General features: G+C 43.0%; 1 protein-coding gene across 3 annotated transcripts; it reads left to right on the top strand.

Moving 5' to 3' along the window:
- The first annotated feature begins 1,716 nt into the window (after window positions 1-1,716).
- LOC135503982 (probable E3 ubiquitin-protein ligase DTX3) lies at window positions 1,717-21,434 on the top strand. 3 transcript variants are annotated; one of them, XM_064922197.1, is made up of 6 exons: window positions 1,717-2,242; window positions 2,413-2,454; window positions 11,765-12,413; window positions 12,765-12,978; window positions 13,880-14,097; window positions 14,434-21,434. In XM_064922197.1, exons 2-6 carry the CDS (start codon window positions 2,442-2,444, stop codon window positions 14,507-14,509), a joined length of 1,170 nt encoding a protein of 389 aa, XP_064778269.1. In that variant the 5' UTR covers window positions 1,717-2,242; window positions 2,413-2,441; the 3' UTR covers window positions 14,510-21,434. The 3 variants fall into 3 exon arrangements, with proteins under 3 accessions (XP_064778269.1, XP_064778270.1, XP_064778268.1); XM_064922198.1 differs by having other exon boundaries at window positions 1,717-1,908; XM_064922196.1 differs by lacking the exon at window positions 2,413-2,454 and having other exon boundaries at window positions 1,717-1,908.
- The last annotated feature ends 1,207 nt before the right edge of the window (window positions 21,435-22,641 follow it).

The raw sequence follows: 22,641 nt of genomic DNA on the forward strand, positions 1-22,641 counted from the left end.
TATGAACATTTGAACATCTTGGCCATGTTCTGTTATGATCTCCACCCTGCACAGCCAGAAGAGGACTGGCCACCCCTCATAACTTGGTTCATCTCTGGGTTTCTTCTTCCTAGGTTTTGGCCTTTCTAGGGAGTTTTCCTAGCCACCGTGCTTCTACACCTGCATTGCTTGCTGTTTGGGGTTTTATGCTGTGTTTCTGTACAGCACTTTGAGATATTAGCTGATGTAAGAAGGGCTATATAAATAGATTTGATTTGACTAGTCACCCCCAAAGCCAATTCTTCCTTTGGCCGCCTTTCTTTCCTGTTCTTTGCTGCCAATGACTGGAACAAACTGTTAAAAATTACTGAAGCTGGAGACTCATATCTCCCTCACTAGCTTTAAGCACCAGCTGTCAGAGCAGCTCACAGATCACTGCACCTGTACATAGCCCATCTGTAAATAGCCCATCTAACTAACTCATCCCCATACTGTATTTATTTATTTATCTTGCTCCTTTGCACCCCAGTATTTGTACTTGCAGATTCATCTTCTGCACATCTACCATTCCAGTGTTTAATTGCTATATTGTATTTACTTCGCCACCATTGGCCTATTTATTGCCTTACCTCGTTTATCCTACCTCATTTGCACATACTGTGTATATATATACATTTTTCCACTGTATTATTGACTGTATGTTTGTTTATTCCATGTGTAACTCTGTGTTAGAGGCAGTGGGGATGATCAGAGATGTTCTCTTGATAAATGTGTGAATTGGACCATTTTGCTGTCCTGCTAAGCTTTCAAAATGTAAAGAGTACTTTTGGGTGTCAAGGAAAATGTATGGAGTAAAAAGCACATTATTTTCTTTAAGAATGTTGTGGAGTAAAAGGAAAAGTTGTTGAAAATATAAATAGTAAAATACAGAAACCCCCAAAAACGACTTAAGATGTACTTTAAATTATTTTTTACTGAAGTATATTACACCACTGGTTTTGAAGTTGGTTTAATAATACTTTTCTGTAGATATTTTGTCTCAAATTTTGACCAGGTGAAGGACCAACCCCACGGACAATCTGCAGAGTAACTTCAAATATAATTTTATTCAACATTCATGACAGATAAGGGACATTGTTATTTTTTCTGTGTATATGTGAATGGCTATGCCTTACACAATGTAAAGCATCGCCACTTCGGGACTAGCTGCCCTCCTTCATATTCTACATTATTGTTTGTGGGATCAGCCTCGGCTTTCAGGCCTCGCTCACGTTGTTCCATCCCGAAGTTGAGGTGAAAGCCTGGTTGAGGCTAGAGTGGGATAGGTGCCTGTACCCCAGAGTTGCTTGAGGGACTTACAATATTGAATTGCGAGGAAGACCTTTCTGAAGGCCTATAGAAATAGTAGTTGGTTCATGCCATAACCTCTACCTTGGGGGTCTGGAACCTAATGGCATTGTGTGTGTGTGTGTGTGATAGAGACAGAGAGAGAGAATTCCACTCCATGGACTTGCCCAAACCTACATTGTTAAATAGGGCGTTTCACTCAGGTAATGCATGTGCTGCAGATACATTATGTGTGCTTAGAAGTGTCTCTGCGGATTTCCCTGAATTGCTCAAGAAAATGATTCAGTCCGATCACATCCTTGCCTAAATGTTTTTTACCCGTCACAGAGGGTTCTTATGACGAACTTCCTGCTTATGATTGTCTCGTCATTAAACTGTCAGACATTGAGCTGGACCGACATTGCAGAAGACTACCGACTGACTGGTCTACAAATAACCTTGCTTCATAAAAAAAAACTACTCATTATTTGTAGATCAGTCAATCGTTCACCATTTACCCACAATGCATCATGGACGTGATGCTCTCAAACACGGCCATGGACTTTAAAGGCTAAGACATGGTTGAAAGTGCAAACAATTTCTGTAAGTATTTGTCTTGAGTACGCAGCTGTCACAAGCCGAATGAAACAGCTAACGTGGAATCGTAGCCTAGTGTGTAAGTGGGGGTTGATGTTGTAGTAGTCTGTCTCAAGGACGTGGAAATAGCAAGACAAACTCCAGTAGCGAGCGAGAAGGGGACTCGGATGAATTGTTAGCTAACGTTACGGATAGCTTAGAGTGGATATCAAGTATGTCTTGACTACAAAATACTTATCAACATATCCACCGCAGTACACGATTTTCAGGCCTCGTCCAATGGAAGATGGTGTAGCTAGTTCCATAATCTCTAAAACTCATCTGACAGCTACGGCAAAAGGTGAGACAATGTACCCCACGCCGCATTCTCTTTAGTAAAATGATTATGGACGTGCCACTTAGAAATTTGAACAGAATCGTTTGGTTCCTCGCTGCTGATTTCTAAAGTAAGCGAATGTAATCTGACGTGTGTCAATGTTTACTACTTCAGTTTTTCTCTGTGTTCAACAGGGGGATATTTTCTCGATTGAAGGGAATATATGGGATCGCAAGGTAACCATCTAATAAATCATGTTTATTTACACTTGTTTCATACGATTGTCAGAGGTAAAATATTGCTAACAGCTAAACGTGTTGATGGACAGAGGATCCGATTGAGGTAGGCGCAGTTTCCTTTGTTTACTCAGTCTGCATTTCAGAAGAGCGGATACGTTCCTTTCAGCAGTGTCGCGATAACTACTGTCTGCCAGCCTGTTGTAGCTTTGAGGTGTGCTGCGACCACTGACACCTAAACACACGCGCTCCATATGGAAACAAACATGTTAGCTACAGTTGTTACTTTGTAACGGTTTGCGATTAGCGGTATTTTAACAGGTCTGTTGTCTAGCAGTGCATGAACCTTGCTTTGGCGAATCATTTGGCACTGGCTCTCATTTTCTCATGCAAACAATAGTGTGCCAAAAGGAAAATAAAAGTATTGTCAAAGATATTTATAACTAACCCAAGATAGTTAATGTGTGTCGTTTTTATAGTGGGAGCAATGAAGCATAGTGGGCAGAACAAGCAAGGAGGTGGGCAGGAGTTAGCGAGATCCTATTGGCGCATTGTAGCATGTATTTGCATATTTCCGTTAGGGAACGCCTCCTTTGAAGTGCATATGTTCCTAAACTCAATTCGACCTTGCACTCCTAACGCCATGCCATTTAATGCCATTTAAACATTTAAAAAACTTAAGCGACAAGTCTTTAACTTAGTGCCCTGTATTGGTAGTGAGCACATTCTAAACTGATGCTTCAGCTTTGTTGCCCCCTGTGATGTGTCTGGATTTCCCCTTCTGTCTGTGGTATTATTGGAGTTTTTCGCCCCCACCTCTTGCTCTTAATTGCCAACGGGAGGCGGGGCGACACTGGTAGACAGTGACCTTCGCACCTGCCTGCCGAACACCTGTACTCACCTTCATTAACAGAACTGCGGGAAAACAGTGCCGGACAGACCCCCACCTCTTGCTAGCCACTCCGACCGGTACGCACGAGGCAAGAGGTGTGGCTACACAGTGAGCTAGCATACTTGCTAGTTAGTGACCGCCAAGCGGGGGTGAAGGACACCGTCTACCGTTGTCGCCCTCGGCCCTTCTTCTGTGGGGTTTTTTGGCTGTTGTGATTCAACTTTATGGTACCTACTGTAATGTAGCGCCCCACCTCCTTTCTGTCCTAGCTTAAAAATGGACAATAGAAGTTTAAAGAGGGTTTTCCTACAGATGCAGGAATTCCCATGTGCAGGAACTCCCCGAATTGCATGCCGCAAATCCACCCTTCTCCACGCAACATAGGCCGAAATAGCAGCAATGTACCAGCAGAAATAAGTGATTTCATCACTTAACAGTTCCGAAGACAATTCAATGTTTTGACCTGGCTGCATGTTAAATTCTTGCTCTAACAGTCCATATATGCGCACTGATTGGAAGCTGCATATAGGCTATGAGTGGGCTTCTCATATCTCCTTACTATGTCATCATGTCACGATTGTTGTGGTGGGGTAGTAAACTCACACTGCATTGCATTGGTGCACTGTTATGGCTGAGATTTGGGTAAAGAGTAGGGGGTGGGGGGTCAATTATATGATTTCCATTTTAAAGTTTAATGAACTGAAGTTGGAGTCATTTAGAATATGAGAGTCGCCAAACTCACTGATCCCATTTAATGATGTTTCTGATGTTGGCTATTAAGTTCAGTATTTCACTTGACTTGACATGTTTTCTATTCATGAGTGAACACAAGCCACTGTTGATTATGAGGGGATGTATGAAACTGTGTCTCTGTCCTCCGCGTGTCTCCTGTGAAGTTTTTCAACACATTAGTACAGGTCACAGATTACATTGGGATTGGATGAAATGAGAAGATGAGACTGTTTGAAAGAGAGCAACCCGGCTCTACGTATTTTACTGGGTTGTGACTCACCGACACCGCCCCCAGTTAGAGGAGAATAAAGCAGCCCAAGAGTTGACACCCAGGGAATTTGTGTTCACACATAGAAGATTTACATGGGAATGGTTCTGAAAGGAATTAGGAATATTCACATACAGGTTACAATGGATGGAGCAGAATAGTGAAAAGACATGAATGAGCTTGAATCATGTCATGGCCGAGAACTCCAACAGCACAGTATGAAAGACTGTATGTGATAATACACTGCAGCAATAAACCGTAAGCTGTTACACAGAAATACTTCATAACAAGGACTGTATCTACTATGCCGGAAGTTTGCATACATCTTAGCCAAATACAGTTGAACTCAGTTTTTCACAATTCCTGACATTTAATCCTAGTAAAAATTCCCTGTCTTAGGTCAGTTAGGATCACCACTTTATTTTAAGAATGTGAAATGTCTCAATAATAGTAGAGTGAATTATTTCAGCTTTTATTTCTTTCATCACATTCCCAGTGGGTTAGAAGTTTACATACTCAATTAGTATTTGGTAGCATTGCCTTTAAATTGTTTCACTTGGGTCAAACGTTTGGGTAGCCTTCCACAAGCTTCCCACAATAAGTTGGGTGAATTTGGGCCCATTCCTCCTGACAGAGCTGGTGTAACTGAGTCAGGATTGTAGGCCTCCTTGCTCACACAAGCTTTTTCAGTTCTGCCAACAACTTTTCTATAGGATTGAGGTCAGGGCTTTGTGATGGCCACTCCAATACCTTGGCATTGTTGTACTTAAGCCATTTTGCCACAACTTTGGAAGTATGCTTGGGGTCATTGTCCATTTGGAAGACCCATTTGCCACCAAGCTTTAACTTCCTGACTGAAGTCTTGAGATGTTGCTTCAACATATCCACATCATTTTCCTCCCTCATGATGCCATCTATTTTGTGAAGTGCACCAGTCCCTCCTGCAGCAAAGCACCCCCACAACATGATGCTGCCAACCCTGTACGTCACGGTCGGGATGGTGTTCTTCGGCTTGCAAGCCTCCCCGTTTTTCCTCCAAACATGACGATGTTCATTGTGGCCAAACAGTTGTATTTTTGTTTCATCAGACCAAACAAAGCCAAGTTAAACAACAACTACAACTTCGTGTACACACATTCCATGCACTGTCAGGCTCAGAGCCATGTATGTCTGCCCTTGCAGGAGCATGCAGTGGTCCTGTCTGAGCAGTACAGGGTTAGCTATGAGCATCTTCCATAAGGAACAACTTTTGCCCTCGGAACAGCCTCAATTTGTCCGAGCATTGACTCTACAAGGTCTTGAAAGCGTTCCACAGGTGCTGGACCATTTTTGATACGAACTGTTGACCGTGATAAGCCGAGCTGCCCATTCACCCTCTGAATAACACACATACACAATCCATGTCTCAATTGTCTAAAGGCTTAACAATCTTTCTAGAACATGACTCCTCCCCTTCATCTACACAGATTGAAATGGATTTAACAGGTGACATCAATCGTTTTAACCTGGTCAGTCTGTCATGGGAAGAGCATGTTCCTAATGTTTTGTACACTCAGTGAAAACAACATGCTGGCAGGGTTGCCAGGTCTAGCTAAAATTCCTAGCCCAATGACTTCTGAAAACCCACATTTATCCAGTAAACCTTTTTTTCCATAATGTTATCAAGTGAATTAAGAAGGAATATCAACGTAATTTTTATTGACGTAGGCTAAGAAGCAAAATTAGGTTTTCCATAAATAATAATTATTGTGAGTTTAAAAATGTTGCAAGTGTGAAGATAAATCACCCTTATTAAACTCTCCTGAGTGGCGCAGCAATCTAATGCACTGCATCTCAGTGCTAGAGGTGTCACTACAGACCATGGTTCGATTCCATGCTGTATCACAACCTGCCGTGATTGGGAGTCCCATTGGCCCAAAGTTGTCCGGGTTTGGCCAGGGTAGGCCGTCATTGTAAATAAGAATTTGTTCTTAACTGACTTGCCTAGTTAAATAAAAACATTCCATCAATGGATGTCGATTTAACTTGTTTTGACTGCTATGATTAAGCCATAACGCCACAGGAGGTGTGGTATACAGTAGGACCAATATACCATGTCTAAGGAACATGGCCCTCAGCTGTGGTATATTGGTCACATATCACAATCTCCTGAGGTGCCTTATTGCTATTATAAACTATTATCCAACATAATTAGAACAGTAAAAAGTACCGTTTTGTCTTTTCCGTGGTACACATCTGATATACCATGGCTTTCAACCAATCAGCATTCAGGGCTCAAACCACCCAGTTTATAATTGTAAATAAATCCTGTTTGCGCATGTGCATAACTATAGATAAATCCGGCAAGCGAGTTCGAGTGATGCAACTTGGACAGAGGATCTCAATCTCTGTGCAAGAAACACTTCAAAAAGCGAATGTTAGTTTATTTTCTGGCAATTGTGCCAGATTTTGAGACCAGAAACCATTATAAATGGCATGTTTGTGAGATTGCCTTATTTCAATAGACACAGGCTTCTGACTAAAATTTGGGTTAATAATTCCAATTCAACTTTGCCATGGTTTACTGAGCTAGATGCAGATGGCCTATAGCCCCTGATAGGCCAACATCTAATTTCAGGGAAAAATCCACAATGTGAAGAATGATACATTTGCTGTGACCAATTAACAAAATATATCCATGAATAAATGCATAATAACACAAGGCTACAACAACAAACTGAATTACAAGCTATTTATTAAATATGTTTGCCAGCTACACAAGTGGCACAAATTGATTTGCAATGACTCCAGTGATAGTAATTTCAACATATTTATTGTATCAAATGGTAGGCAACAGTAACCTGCAATGACATGTAGAAATGAATAGCCTACTTGATGGCCAACAGATGCAGATGTAGCCCATCATTCTCCACAGTTTAATGTAATGTTTCATTGTGGACCTTTACCCCCCCATAACACAAGCACACGAGGGAGTTCCATAACTTCCATTTCAAATTTCCACCACGCAGCGCTCCAGACCCTAGAACTGAGCATGAGTAAAACTCCAGACCCTAGAACTGAGCATGAGTAAAACTCCAGACCCTAGAACTGAGCATGAGTAAAACTCCAGACCCTAGAACTGGGCATGAGTAAAACTCCAGACCCTAGAACTGGGCATGAGTAAAACTCCAGACAGACCCTAGAACTGGGCATGAGTAAAACTCAGACCCTAGAACTGGGCAGACCCTAGAACTGAGCATGAGTAAAACTCCAGACCCTAGAACTGGGCATGAGTAAAACTCCAGACCCTAGAACTGGGCATGAGTAAAACTCCAGACCCTAGAACTGGGCATGAGTAAAACTCCAGACCCTAGAACTGGGCATGAGTAAAACTCCAGACCCTAGAACTGGGCATGAGTAAAACTCCAGACCCTAGAACTGGGCATGATGCAGTTATCCATAAGAAAAGTCAACATCCGAATGCTGTGTACATTAAACCACCTCTGAGCGAATTAATCTATAGAGCTCTAGTGCACCTGAAGTCCTTTTCCAATGCTTTGTCACCATTATATCAGTTATGTCACTTTAATATGTTTTATGGAAAAAGAGTATCTCCATAATAACCGATCTAAATCGCCTACCTGGAACTGGTAAAAAGTTGTCATTATGTGTGTGCATGCTGCTCTGTCTCTGACTCAGCTGCCCCTGCTGCAGCATGCTCTCAACGCATCCTTTTGGCTCTCCACCACTCACTCAGTCTGCTCACTGCCTTGTAGTCAGCAGCAGGTCACAGTTATATATATATATATATATATTACCAGTCAAAAGTTTGGACACGCCTACTCATTCAAGGTTTTTCCTTTATTTTCAATTTTTTGGGGGGTAGAATAATAGTGAAGACATCAAACTATGAAATAACACATGGAATCATGTAGTAACCAAAAAAGTGTGAAACAAATCAAAATATATTTTAGATTCTTCAAAGTAGCCACCCTTGATGTCAGCTTTGCACCCTATTGGCATTCTCTCAACCAGCTTCACCTGGAGTGCTTTTCCAGTGTTGGAGTTCCCACATATTGAATTACTGCAAAGAAAGCACTACTAAAGGACACTAACAGTCCCTCCAGGATTTCACATTGTTTTGTGATTTCTGCGCCCAAAAATACTGAAAAACAGCTTCCACCCCTTTTTTTTCCTTCAGAAAGGATCTTAGAGTTCCAACATAAAACTTGAATTTGACATGAACTTGAGATTTAATGTTTCATGGGGGATTGCCCCCATAATCTGGAGGTACTAAAAAATCATAAACTAGGATAAAAAAAACATCTAGGGTCCAATCTGAAATTAAGACATATCTCAAGTTCATCTTCCGTGAAAATAATTAGAGACAAAGTGATCTTTTGGGCTGTTTCTTTTTCTGAACATAACGAGAGGTGAGGGATGATCAAGGGCCAAGCTCATCTAGGCTTATATCTCAATGTAATCATTCATTTCATCCTCCTTATCCTCCTCCATATCAATTGCTCCACTGCGGAGTCATTAGTTGTGGTACATGAAGATCCAAGGCTCGTAGGTTGTTGTTAAGAGGTTGATTTGCCTACGGCTGGACAATTCAAGCTTGTAGATACTGTTGCTTCGCTCAGCATCAGCTGAGTTTGAGACTGCATCCTTGTAGCATTTGGCCAGGGTGCTCAGCACAGGAAGTCTCTCTTGAAGTGCATCCCAGAAGATATCCAAATCCACCACCCCACTCACTGTGGCTCTCAGTGCTGCTGGTCCTACATTGGTCAAGTAGGTACCCAGTTCATCTCTCGGTACCTTACTGAAGCCTGGAATAGCCTTGTAGCTGGGCACTGTCATCCATAAACACAATGTGACGTGGATCAAACACCCTAACTTCTTGGGGGAACTCCATGGCAGGCTGACCATCTGACATGTACTTAGTCGAGTAGATTTAAATCATACATGCATTTCCATCTCTATGAACCCACTGTAGAGGCCAAACTGCACTGCTGAGAACTTGTTTTGCATGCCACTGACTGCTAAAACATATGTGAAAAACTTAGCATGAATGCGTTCAGCTGATCAAAAGGTTTGCAGAAAGCACTCCCTATCAGATTAATGTCGTGAGCCAAGCGTGTTATGTGCAGAGAGTAGGGGAACAATGACTGCAGTGCAGCTTTGTAGGCTTTCTTCATGCACGCAGCATTGTCTGTGTCAAAGACAATGACGTCATCATTGGAGATATTGTAGTCTTGTAGACGTTTCCCCACCACCATGGAAACTGTTGAATGGTTGCACTGCTCCAGAAATACTGTCTCTGCAAGGTAGGCAACAATTATCCCGAGGTATCCTTTTCAAGTGGTGCGATGACGATGTTTAACATCTGGAGTTTCATCAATGATGACTGTCACTGGCTTCCCTGCAAAATGTTGCTTGAGTTCTTCCTTCACCTTCAGGTAGACATCTCCCAAGTACTTTTCCTGTTGGTGGTTGTATCCAGAGATGGCTACCAGGTACCTTTTAAACAATATTACCATTTTCTAAAAAAACAAAAAAAAACAGATTGTGTTTTCGTGATCCATATAAATTTTTACAGAGTTTTAAATGGAAAAGCTGACAAATTGCCCTCAGTGCTTTGAGCCGTGCTCTCCGTAGACAGACTGGGGAGAGCAGAGTGCCGACCACCCTACTAAAGCCAAGGTTAGACTGGGGAGAGCAGAGTGCCGACCACCCTACTAAAGCCAAGGTTAGACTGGGGAGAGCAGAGTGCCGACCACCCTACTAAAGCCAAGGTTAGACTGGGGAGAGCAGAGTGCCGACCACCCTACTAAAGCCAAGGTTAGACTGGGGAGAGCAGAGTGCCGACCACCCTACTAAAGCCAAGGTTAGACTGGGGAGAGCAGAGTGCCGACCACCCTACTAAAGCCAAGGTTAGACTGGGGAGAGCAGAGTGCCCACCACCCTACTAAAGCCAAGGTCAGCGGAGTAAAAGTTTGAGTGAAACGCCACTCACCTTGATTCTTTCAGTGCTTGCCGCAGTCTTCCCTGCTACCACGTCAGTCATGGTGATCTGCCGCTGCTGTGGGAACTGTCCTGACATTTCCATACGCTTTGCTGATTCCAAGTGACTGTTGATTGTCGACTTTCTCTTGTGTTCCAGCACAACATTGCACGGAATGCAAAACAATTTCCCCCCACTTCTATGTAAAACATTTGGAAATTGGTCTTTAACTGTTATTTTTGTTGGCAAATGAGATTGTGATGTCTGTCAGCCATCAACAATCAGCCATCTTCTTCACACGCTGACAGGCCAGGGGGAAAAAACTTGTGGTTGAATTGGGCCCTTTTCCATGGTAACCATGCAGTAATTGGTCAAAATTACTAACCCGCTTTTGATTGGACCCTTTTATGCTCTAAAAGTGCGGAGATTGGTCAAAATTGTGAGCTCTTGCATAATATGCACTGATTGGTTGATTTTTGCATTGAATTATGCGATTGCAGTATCGCAGAATCCTGGAGAGACTGCAATAAGAAGAGACTTGCTTGGGCCAAGAAACATGTGCAATGAACATTAGACAGGTGGAAATCTGTCCTTTGGTCTGATAAGTCCAAATGTGAGATTTTTGGTTCCAACTGTCTTTGTGAGACGCAGAGTAGGTGAACAGACGATCTCTGCATGTGTGGTTCCCACCGATAATTCAAGGTACAATTAACCAGCATGACTATCACAGCATTCTGCAGCGACACGCCATCCCATCTGGTTTGGGCTTAGTGGGACTGTCATTTGTTTTTCATCAGGACAATTACTCAACATACCTCCAGGAGAGTGATAGAGTGCTGTGTCCGATGACCTGGCCTTCAGTCACCCGACCTCAACCCAATTGAGATGGTTTGGGTTGAGTTGGACCGCAAAGTGACAGAAAAGCAGCCAAGAAGTGCTCAGCATATGTGGGAAGTCCTTCCAACACTGTTGGAAAAGTATTTCAGGTGGAGATGGTTGAGAGAATGCCTAGTGTGCAAAAATCTGTCAATGCAAAGGATGGTTAGTTTGAAGAACCTCAAATATAAAATGTATTTCTTTATTTTTAAGAGAAATGCCGTGGTGCCCGAAGTGCAATTTTGCCCAAAAACCCGCACCCGCGAACAATACATTTTCACCCGCAACATCGTTTTCAAAGTAGGACAATTTGCAGTGAACATGGCAACACTGCTTGCTGGAACTTAGTCCCACAGCACACTCGCCAGGGGAATCTCGAACACATTGTTTATCATGCAAAAGTTAACAATTACGTTCACTGCATTATTTGAAATGTTAGTCGCTCTATTGTGTGTTTCCTGTACATTTTCCTCCGGTGCAGTAAGTTTAGCATGACATTTTCCTTTCATGTTAGGCTTGAATATGTGTCTAAGGGTTTCTCTCGTATTTCCCTATGCAGTTTCATCGGATGAGATGAGTGTGCGCGGGGGGCAGGGTAGTGACGAGGTGCTGGTGTCCCAGGCGGTGTGGGACTACCTGGCTGCCGCCGGCCAGCCCTGGCTCATAGACTTTCAGGACAAGCAGGGCTTGAGCGCTGGCATCATCCGCCGAGGTGAGCGGGGAGGCTGCTGCGCAGTGCGGCTACGCCCCATAGAGGGATCCCGTTCTGGGGGAGGACCCGGGATGATGGAGGAAGGACCCATCTCCAACGAGACCCGCAAGGCCTTCATAGACTTATGCCGCTGCGCCCGCAAAGAGATGAGCAAACAGGATGGGGGTCCTAAACGGAAGAGGTCCCTGTTGCCCTGCGTTGGGGTGGGGGTCCTGGAGGGGGATGGAGAGGGGAGCCTGCTACCACCTCAGCCTCCCCAGCCCAGACGCTCTCAGAGGCAGCAACAGAGATATAAGAAGCCAGCGGAGGAAGAGGCCTGTGTGGTCCTTTCCAACTCCACGTCCCACAACGAATCCGGACAGAGGAAGAAGGACAACATGGAGGTCAGCTGCAGTATGATGGCCTCCTCTCATAACCAATCCCACAGTGAGGCAGATGACTCCACCTCATGTTCCATCTGCATGGGTGACATGGTGGAGAGGACCACGCTGGAGAGGTATAGCTACATTTTAAACTTTTGTGTTCAGTAATTCTCAAGGTTTTTCCAAACCATGAAATGTGTCAGCCTTCACTGCTATTGGGGTGGCAGGGTAGCCTAGTGGTTAGATCGTTGGACTAGTAACCCGGAAGGTTGCAAGTTCAAACCCCCGAGCTGACAAGGTACAAATCTGTCGTTCTGCCCCTGAACAGGCAGTTAACCCACTGTTCCTAGGCCGTCATTGAAAATAAGAATTTGTTCTTCACTGACTTGCCTCGTTAAATAAAGGTAAAATAAAAATATTGATGCTATGTAATGTTTTCAGAATTATAAATAAAAGTGTTCTTTCTCTTTGACCCACTCCCCCAGGTGCGGCCACGCATTCTGCCGGTTGTGTCTAGACCAGGCCTTCAAGGTGAAGAGAGCGTGTCCTGTGTGTCGTCAGGTGTACGGCCAGCTCATAGGGAACCAGCCGGCTACCGGGTGTATGATGGTGGAGAGGGACCCAGATCTGGAGTTGCCAGGACACGAGGGTTATGGGTGTATCTGCATCATCTACAGCTTCCCACCTGGTTTACAGGCGGTGAGTGTGTGTGTGTGTATACTAAAGACGCATGGAAGGGTATAGAAATGGGAACGAGTAAAGTTTTGGTCTAGCCCATTACCTTTCTGTGTTTTTGGTCTAGCCCATTACCTTTCTGTGTTTTTGGTCTCGCCCATTACCTTTTGGGGTTTTTGGTCTCGCCCATTACCTTTTGGGGTTTTTGGTCTCGCCCATTACCTTTTGGGGTTTTTGGTCTCGCCCATTACCTTTTGGGGTTTTTGGTCTCGCCCATTACCTTTTGGGGTTTTTGGTCTCGCCCATTACCTTTTTTTTGGTCTCGCCCATTACCTTTTTTGTTTTTTGCCCATTACCTTTTTGGGTTTTTGGTCTCGCCCATTACCTTTTGGGGTTTTTGGTCTCGCCCATTACCTTTTGGGTTGTTTTTTTGGTCTCGCCCATTACCTTTTGGGTTGTTTTTTTTGGTCTAGCCCATTACCTTTTGGGGTTGTTTTTTTTGGTCTAGCCCATTACCTTTTGGGTTGTTTTGTTTTTGGTCTAGCCCATTACCTTTCGGGGTTTTCCTACATCTGACACATCATTTACATTGCTAACCATCTCTTTTTAGTATTTTTATTTGTGGCCATGTTCACAGCCATGTTTACAAATCCCAGCTTGGATCTTTTAATGGTTCGTATCCAGGCTGTATCACAACCGGCTGTGATTGGGTGTCCCATAGGCGCACAATTGGCCCAGCGTTGTCCGGTGTAGGCCGTCATTGTAAATAAGGATTTGTTCTTAACTGACTTGCCTAGTTAAATAAAATACAGTCCATGCTTGAAGTAATGTTATTGAATGTCTATACCACTTTACTTAATTTCTGTGGATATAATTGTTCATGTTCTTTTCTAACATTCCTCTGAATTATGCCTGGATCCTGCAGCCGGAGCACCCTAACCCGGGGGTGAGGTACCCTGGGACGGACCGTGTGGCTTACCTCCCAGACAGCCCAGAGGGGAACCGGGTCCTGGGCCTGCTCCGCCGAGCCTTCGAACAGCGCCTCATCTTCACCATAGGGACCTCCATGACCACAGGAATGCATAACGTCATCACCTGGAACGACATCCACCACAAGACCTCCTTATGGGGCGGACCACACTGGTATGGAAACAGATGTCTTTACTGAAGGCTATTGGAGATTTAAGTATGTTTGTGAGATGTGACAAGTCATGTTTAATTTTTGTGAAAAAAGCTATTGATGACTGCTTGCATGGAAGTCAAATAGAATCACATGGCTTTAGTTTGTTCCTATGAGATGTAACAGAAATATATTTTTGAGTTTATATCAATTGAAAGCTATCCACGTTTTGAGCATGTGGTTGGGGGTTAAATTGTGATTATTGTCGTGCATTTGCTCCTAGAAGGAACGCTAGCTGTTCCTGTGATTACAACAACTCTCTGACCTGCTGAGGGTTTTCTGTTCATTTCTCCTGACAGCTTTGGATACCCAGACCCCACTTACCTGGTGAGAGTGACTGAGGAACTCAGAGAGAAAGGCATCGCTGCAGACTGACCGTACAGATTCTAGAATGATTATTCTAGGAACCTCTTGCTGCCCTGCTGCTGCTGGTGGTTGCTAGGCTGCAGTCTCCTGGACCTAGACCCAGCAGAGCAGCGGATGAATACGAGATGTGACTGGGCCCCACAGCAGCCACAGGAGTACGGCCCAGTGGAGGCCCACATATCCCTACAAGACCACTTGATGGGGTGACTCCTACCTTCCACTTCAGTCGAATTTTCACTAATCACTAATTGATGTCAATTGGAGACCATTTGACTTGGAGTGGAAGTGAACATTTATCTAAAGTGGAATTTAGGATTCACCCTTATGTTCCTATCCTCGTTATCTATCTTCCGAGTTCGGCTCAACCCAGCAGCACTTTGTGTTGAAGAAAACATACAAATGAGTGCAGTGCAATCTGTGTGAGCTGTTTTTGGCTCCACTCATCCAAGTATTTATCATATAGGGATTCATAATGTGAAGGTACATACTACTTAAATATTATTTTGAAACCTAAGTTCAAAGAAGAGTCCTATTTTGTCTGTTATATTTTGTTTATTTCCACGCACATTCTTTATTTACCTGTTAAAAACACATGATTTGTGCTCTGTCCAGTACGCTCTTAGAATAATTATATTTTTCTTTATGTAATTATGTTAATAATAACCTGTTATTTACACTGTATTAAGACAGTACTCGAGATAGTTGGTGGCAGGCAGAATAGTACTGTCTGTTTCAATAGAAAGCTCCTAAAGAAATAATTACATTTCTCTGAAAGGAGTTGCACTCGAAGGCACTTTGTCAAGGAGGGAGGGAGTCCGTCAGTAGTTCGGTCACTGTTGGAGGGGGAGTTGTTCTCTGCATAGAATAAGAATTATCCTTTTGAATTAGAATGATCATTCTAATTCTGTGGTTCTCTGCTTCCACTTCAGGGAACTGGTAGATGGAAGAATGCTCTGAGCAAAGCCAGGCAGGCGTTAGTCGTTAGCAGCCGTGAAGCTAATAGCCTGGTAGCTATAAGTTGATGTCAATTTTCTTGGAGCCCTTCATTTCCCTTTTGATCTTCCTCTCCTTTGATTTCTTCTCCTTTTTACTTAAATAGGAAGAATGTTTTCTATTTGATGTCTCTCTCAGCTGCACCGTTCTGTTCTAGCGGATGAACCAGGAATGTCCATATAGACTGACTACTAAGTATGAGATTCATTGTCATTCCTGACCGTCCCTTGCTCTCTCTCTCCTCGGTTGTTTCTCTACTCTAAGATGTTATCCCTCCCAGGACCTGTATTCACAAAGTGTCTCAGAGTAGTAGGGCTGATGTAGGATCAATCATAATGAATGAATAGGGACCCTGATCCTAGATCAGCACTCCTACTCTGACAAGCTTAATGAATAGGAGGCCATGTTTTTATTTATTTATTTATTAACCTTTTATTTAACTAGGCAAGTCAGTTAAGAACAAATTCTTATTTTCAATGACGGCCTAGGAACAGTGGGTTAACTGCCTGTTCAGAACGACAGATTTGTACCTTGTCAGCTCGGGGGTTTGAACTTGCAACCTTCCGGTTACTAGTCCAATGCTCTAACCACTAGGCTACCCTGCCGTTTTGAACGGAGTTCAGTTTGATTTCTAGCCAGCCAGCCAGTCAGTCAGCACTCCTCATTTTGTAATAACCAGATTTACTTGATGATGTCAAATAAGGAGGGCGTGATGTCGAACCACTTAAACCAAATCAAATGCACAATAGGGCTGTATATTTAATACCTCTGACCCTGGCTGAAATGGCACCCTATTCCCTATACAGAGTAAAAGTGCCCATAGGCTTCTGGTCAAATGTAGGGCACTATATAGGACTCTGGTCCAAAGTAGTGTAGGGAATAGTGTGCCATTTTGGATGCAAGCCCTATCTGTCCAGGAGACGTTTGTTTGACGATTGTCTCATAAATAATGAGGTATCTATCTGCTGTAATTCACATTTGTCTTCTACAGGAATAATCTAGGATTAACAAAATAGGTACCTGTAATATGAAAATGTTGAGGAAAATCCTGCAGTTCCTTACAGCGGTATTGCCAGTGAGGTATTGAGTTCCCTTGTTTCGATACATTTATCAAACGGTTAGCGTGCCTATATTCTAGTCAAGTTTGAAGACAGTGGATCATGTTGATATTAATTCATGACAAGCATGTTCTTTTAGTAGACTGTCTTAATTGTTATTTGGAGGGTGAGACTCAGCAGCGTTATCTGGCTTTCTACCGTTTTTGAGAGAAAAAAAATTATTAAAAAAAAATTTTTATATATATATATATATATATAACACACATCAGTATATATATCTGCATGAGTTTTTCTGTGATATGTCAGATGAAAGCAGTCCAACAACGTAGCCTCACTCACAAATGATCAAGCTCTGTGTGTGAGTCATTTTGCATGAGAAAAGGATGCCTATAGATGGTGCAGTGCTCTCCAACCCTGTTCCCGTAGAGCTACCCTCCTGTAGGTTTTCACTCCAACCATGTTCCTGGAGAGATACCCTCCTGTAGGTTTTCACTCCAACCATGTTCCCTGGAGAGGTACCCTCTTGTAGGTTTTCACTCCAACCATGTTCCTGGAGAGATACCCTCCTGTAGGTTTTCACTCCAACCATGTTCCTGGAGAGATACCCTCCTGTAGGTTTTCACTCCAACCATGTTCCTGGAGAGATACCCTCCTGTAGGTTTTCACTCCAACCATGTTCCTGGAGAGATACCCTCCTGTAGGTTTTCACTCCAACCCCAGTTGAAACTAACCTGATTCAGCTCATCAATTAGCAATTTTTTTAAAATCCGGTGTGCTAGATTAGGGTTGGAGTGAATGTACAGAACGGTAGCTAGATTAGGGTTGGCGTGAACCTAAAGAACAGTAGCTCTCCAGAAACAGGGTTTGAGAGTCCTGGTCTAGTGACTCTAGTCTGTTACCTTCTCCTATTCATTTGTCTGCAGTCAGATGATGTAAAAGAATATAAACTCAGCAAAAAAAGAAACGTCCTCACTGTCAACTGCATTTATTTTCAGCAAACTTAACATGTGTAAATATTTGTATGAACATAAGATTCAACCACTGAGACATAAACTGAACAAGTTCCACAGACATGTGACTAACAGAAGTTGAATAACGTGTCCCTGAACACAGGGACACGTTTATATCTGGTGTGGCCACCAGCTGCATTAAGTACTGCAGTGCATCTCCTCATGACCTGCACCAGATTTCCCAGTTGTTGCTGTGAGATGTTACCCCACTCTTCCACCAAGGTACCTGCAAGTTCCCAGACCTTTCTGGGGGGAATGGCCCTAGCCCTCACCCTATCATCCAACAGGTCCCAGACGTGCTCAATGGGATTGAGATCCGGGCTCTTCCCTGGCCATGACAGAACACCAACATTCCTGTCTTGCAGGAAATCACGCACAGAACGAGCAGTCTGGCTGGTGGCATTGTCATGCTGGAGGGTCATGTCAGGATGTGCCTGCAGGAAGGGTACCACATGAGGGAGGAGGATGTCTTCCCTGTAACGCACAGCATTGAGATTGCCTGCAATGACAACAAGCTCAGTCCGATGCTGTGACACACCGCCCCAGACCATGACGGACCCTCCACCTCCAAATCAATCCCGCTCCAGATTACAGGCCTCGGTGTAACATTCATTCCTTCAACGATAAATGTGAATCTTACATCCCCCCTGATGAGACAAAACCGCAACTCATCAGTGAAGAGCACTTTTGGCCAGTCCTGTCTGGTCCAGCGACGGTGGGTTTGTTCCCATAGGCGACGTTGTTGCCGGTGATGTCTGGTGAGGACCTGCCTTACTACAGGCCTACAAGCCCTCAGTCCAGCCTCTCTCAGCCTATTGCGGACAGTCTGAGCACTGATGGAGGGATTGTGTGTTTCTGCTGTAACTTGGGCAGTTGTTGTTGCCATCCTGTACCTGTCCCGCAGGTGTGATGTTCGGATGTATCGGTCCTGTTCAGGTGTTACATGTGGTCTGCAACTGCGAGGACAATAAGCTGTTTATTTTCCTGGCCACATCTGCAGTCCTCATGCCGTCTTGCAGCATGCCTAAGGCACGTTCACGCACATGAGCAGGGACCCTGTGCATCTTTCTTTTGGTGTTTTTCATAGTCGGTAGAAAGGCCTCTCTTTTTAGTGTCCTAAGTTTTCATAACTGTGACCTTAATTGTCTGTAAGCTTAGTGTGTTAATTAACTACCGTTCCACAAGTGCATGTTAAGCATGGGAAACAGTGTTTAAACCCTTTACAATGAAGATCTGATATTATTTGTATTTTTAAGAATTATTGTTGAAAGACAGGGTCCTGAAAAAGGGGCATTTCTTTTTTGCTGAGTTTACTAGGCCCATACGTTCATTAAATATCCCTTTCCTTTGCTATATACAGTTGAAGTTGGAAGTTTAAATAAACCTAGTTTGGAGTCCATTAACTTCTTGACTTCACCCATCCCATTAGCGGGATCATTTTCATCAACACCCGCTGAATTGTAGTGCGCCAAATTCAAATTAAATGACTAAAAATATTTAATTTTCGTGAAATCACAAGTGCGATATAGCAAAAAAACAGTTTAGCTTGTTGTTAATCCACCTGGCATGTCAGATTTCAATACAGCTTTTCGGCGAAAGCATAACAAGCGTTTATGTAAGGACATCTCCCTCAGTAGACAAAATATTACAAACACCCAGCAACCAAGTAGATTGGTCACAAAAGTAATAAAAGCAATAGATTAAATTGCTTACCTTTGATGATCTTCGGATGTTTGCACTCACGAGACTCCGTTACACAATAAATGTTCCTTTTGTTCCATAAAGAGAATTTTTATATCCCAAATAACGCGCCAACCAAATGGAGGTATGTTCAGAAATCCACAGGCTCGAGCGGTCATGACATCGCAGACGAAAATTCCAAATAGTATCCGTAATGGCCACAGAAACATGTCAAATGTTTTTTATAATCAATCCTCAGGTTGTTTTTAAAAGATATATAATCAATAATATATCAACCGGGACTGTCGCTTTTTCAATAGGAGAGGGAGAGACAATGGCTGCCCCACTCTGTTGCGCAAGCAAAACTCTGCGAACACCGAGCTATCCACTGACACGATGTGATCTTTCTCATTCATTTTTCAAAATAAAAGCCTGAAACTGTCTAAAGCCTGTTGACACCTCGAGGAAGCCATAGGAAAAGGAATCTGGTGGATATCCCTTTAAATGGAGGCAAGGCATCCAATGGAACAGAGAGCTTTCAGGAAAAACAGCACTTCCTGGTTTGATTTTCCTCAGGTTTTCGCCTGCAATATCAGTTCTGTTATACTCAAAGACAATATTTTGACAGTTTTGGAAACGTTAGTGTTTTCTATCCTAATCTGACAATTATATGCATATTCTAGTTTCTGGGCCTGAGAAATAGGTTTCAAATGGGTATGTTTTTTTGCCAAAAATGAAAATCCTGCCCCCTACACTCAAGAAGTTAAAACTCTTTTTTTTTCAAACACTCCACGAATTTGTTAACGAACTGTAGTTTTGGCAAGTCGGTTAGGACATCTACTTTGCATGACAAGTCATTTTTTCCAACAATTGTTTAGACAGATTATTTCACTTATAATTCACTGTATCACAATTCCAGTGGGTCAGAAGTTTACACTAAGTTGACTGTGCCTTTAAACAGCTTGGAAAATGTCCTCTGGTCTGATGAAACAAAAATGGAACTGTTTGGCCATAATGACCATCGTTATGTTTGGAGGAAAGAGGGGGATGCTGGAAAGGCGAAGAACACCATCCCAACTGTGAAGCACTGGGTGGCAGCATCATGTTGTGGGGGTGTTTTGCTGCAAGAGAGATGGGTGCACTACACAAAATAGATGGCATAATGAGGGAGGACAATTATGTGGATATATTGAAGCAAGATCAAGGCATCAGTCAGGAACTTAAAGCTTGATCGCAAATGAGTCTTCCAAATGGACAATGACCCCAAGCATACTTCCAAAGTTGTGGCAAAATGGCTTAAGGACAACAATGTCAAGGTATTGTAGTGGCCATCACATCGCCCTGACCTCGATCCCATAGAACATTTGTGGGTAGAACTGAAAAAGCTTGTGCGAACAAGGAGGCCTACAAACCTGATTCAGTTACACCAGCCCTGTCAGGAGGAATGGGCCAAAATTCACCCAACCTATTGTGTGAAGCTTGTGGAAGGCTACCCAAAACGTTTGACCCAAGCTAAACAATTTAAAGGCAAAGCTACCAAATACTAATTGAGCGTATGTAAACTTCTGACCCACTGGGAATGTGATGAAAGAAATGAAAGCTGAAATAAATCATTCTCTCTACTATTACTCTGACATTTCACAGTCTTAAAACAAAGTGGTGATGCTAACTGACCTAAGACAGGGAATTTTTACTATGATTAAATGTCAGGAATTGTGAAAAAACTGAGTTGAAATGTATTTGGCTATGGTATATGTAAACTTCTGACTTCAACTGTATCAAATGGCATCCTATTTCCTATAGATTGTACTACAGGGCTCTGGTCAACTAGAGGGGTGGTCAAATATAGTGGACTATATAGAGAATAGGGTGCTCAAAATTCCACTACGTAGGAAATAGTGTTCAATTTGGGACGTATACCATTTTTTGTTTAGGGACCAACTGAAATATCTTTGGGAGACATAGTAGTTTAAATCAAGCTACAGTATTTCTATGCAGTGAACTGGGTGTTGGGATACAGGGGAATTAATAAATACTGAAAAGAGTTGCACATTGCAAATTGATTGTTAAAATGAAAGTTCAAGTTTTGCTTTTCTAATTGTGTTGATTTGTATTTTATGAGTGTTGATATTCAAAAATAATGTGGTTTACATTTTAATACTTGAATAAAAAAATGTTTTGTTCTGTTTGGTATTCATTGTGTATTATTTATTACTATATAAATAGCATCACATTGTAAATATATTACATTTATGAATGTTTTTCACCCTGTTGTACAGCTAAAGACGTATATTTCATTGTAGCATGCTTGTACAGTAGGCCTAGGAGCAACTGGTGAATGACGCATGATGCATTTGGAAAGTATTCAGTCCCCTTGACTTTTTCCACATTTTTGTTACGTTACAGCCTTATTCTAAAATTGATTCAGTAGTTTCTTTCCCCCTCATTAATCTACACCCAATACCCCATAATGACAAAGCAAAAACTGTTTTTTAGAAAACAATGTAAGACCCTTTGCTCAGTACTTTGTTGAGGCAGCGATTACAGTCTTGAGTCTTGGATATGATGCTTCAAGCTTGGCACACCTGTATGTGGGGAGTTTCTCCCATTCTTCTCTGCAGATCCTCTCAAGTTCTGTCAGGTTGGCTGGGGAGCGTCGCTGCACATCTATTTTCAGGTCTCTCCAGAGATGTTCCATTGGGTTCAAGACTGGGCTTTGGCTGGGACACTCAATGACATTAAGACATCCACTTCTGTGTTGACTTGGCTATGTGCTTAGGGTCGTTGTCCTGTTGGAAGGTGAACCTTCGCCCCAGTTTGAGGTCTGAAGCGCTCTGGAGCAGATTTTCATCAAGGATCTCTGTACTTTGCTCTGTTCATCTTTCCCTCGATCCTGAGGAGTCTCCCAGTCCCTGGCGCTGCAAAACATCCCCACAGCATGATGCTGCCAGCACCATGCTTCACCATACCTTTGGAGCCAGGTTTCCTCCAGACGTGACACTTGGCATTCAGTCCAAAGAGTTCAATCTTGCTTTCATCAGACCAGAGAATCTTGTTTCTCAGCATCTGAAAGTCTTTAGGTGCCTTGTGGCAAACTCCAAGATGGCTGCCATGTGCCTTTTACTGAGGAGTGGCTTCCATCTGGCCACTCTACCATAAAGGCCTGATTGGTGGAGTGCTGCAGAGATGGTTGTCCTTCTGGAAAGTTCTCCCTTCTCCACAGAGGAAGTCTGGAGCTCTGTCAGAATGACCATCAGGTTCTTTCTCCCCCATTTGTTTAGTTTGAACAGGGGGCCAGCTCTAGGAAGAGACTTGATGGTTCCAAACTACTTCCATTTAGGAATGATGGAGGCCACTGTGTTCTTGGGGACCTTTTATTGCTGCAGACGTTTTTATATAC

Source organism: Oncorhynchus masou, chromosome 18, assembly GCF_036934945.1.
Source record: "Oncorhynchus masou masou isolate Uvic2021 chromosome 18, UVic_Omas_1.1, whole genome shotgun sequence".
In the NCBI taxonomy this organism is placed as follows: Eukaryota; Metazoa; Chordata; class Actinopteri; order Salmoniformes; family Salmonidae; genus Oncorhynchus; species Oncorhynchus masou.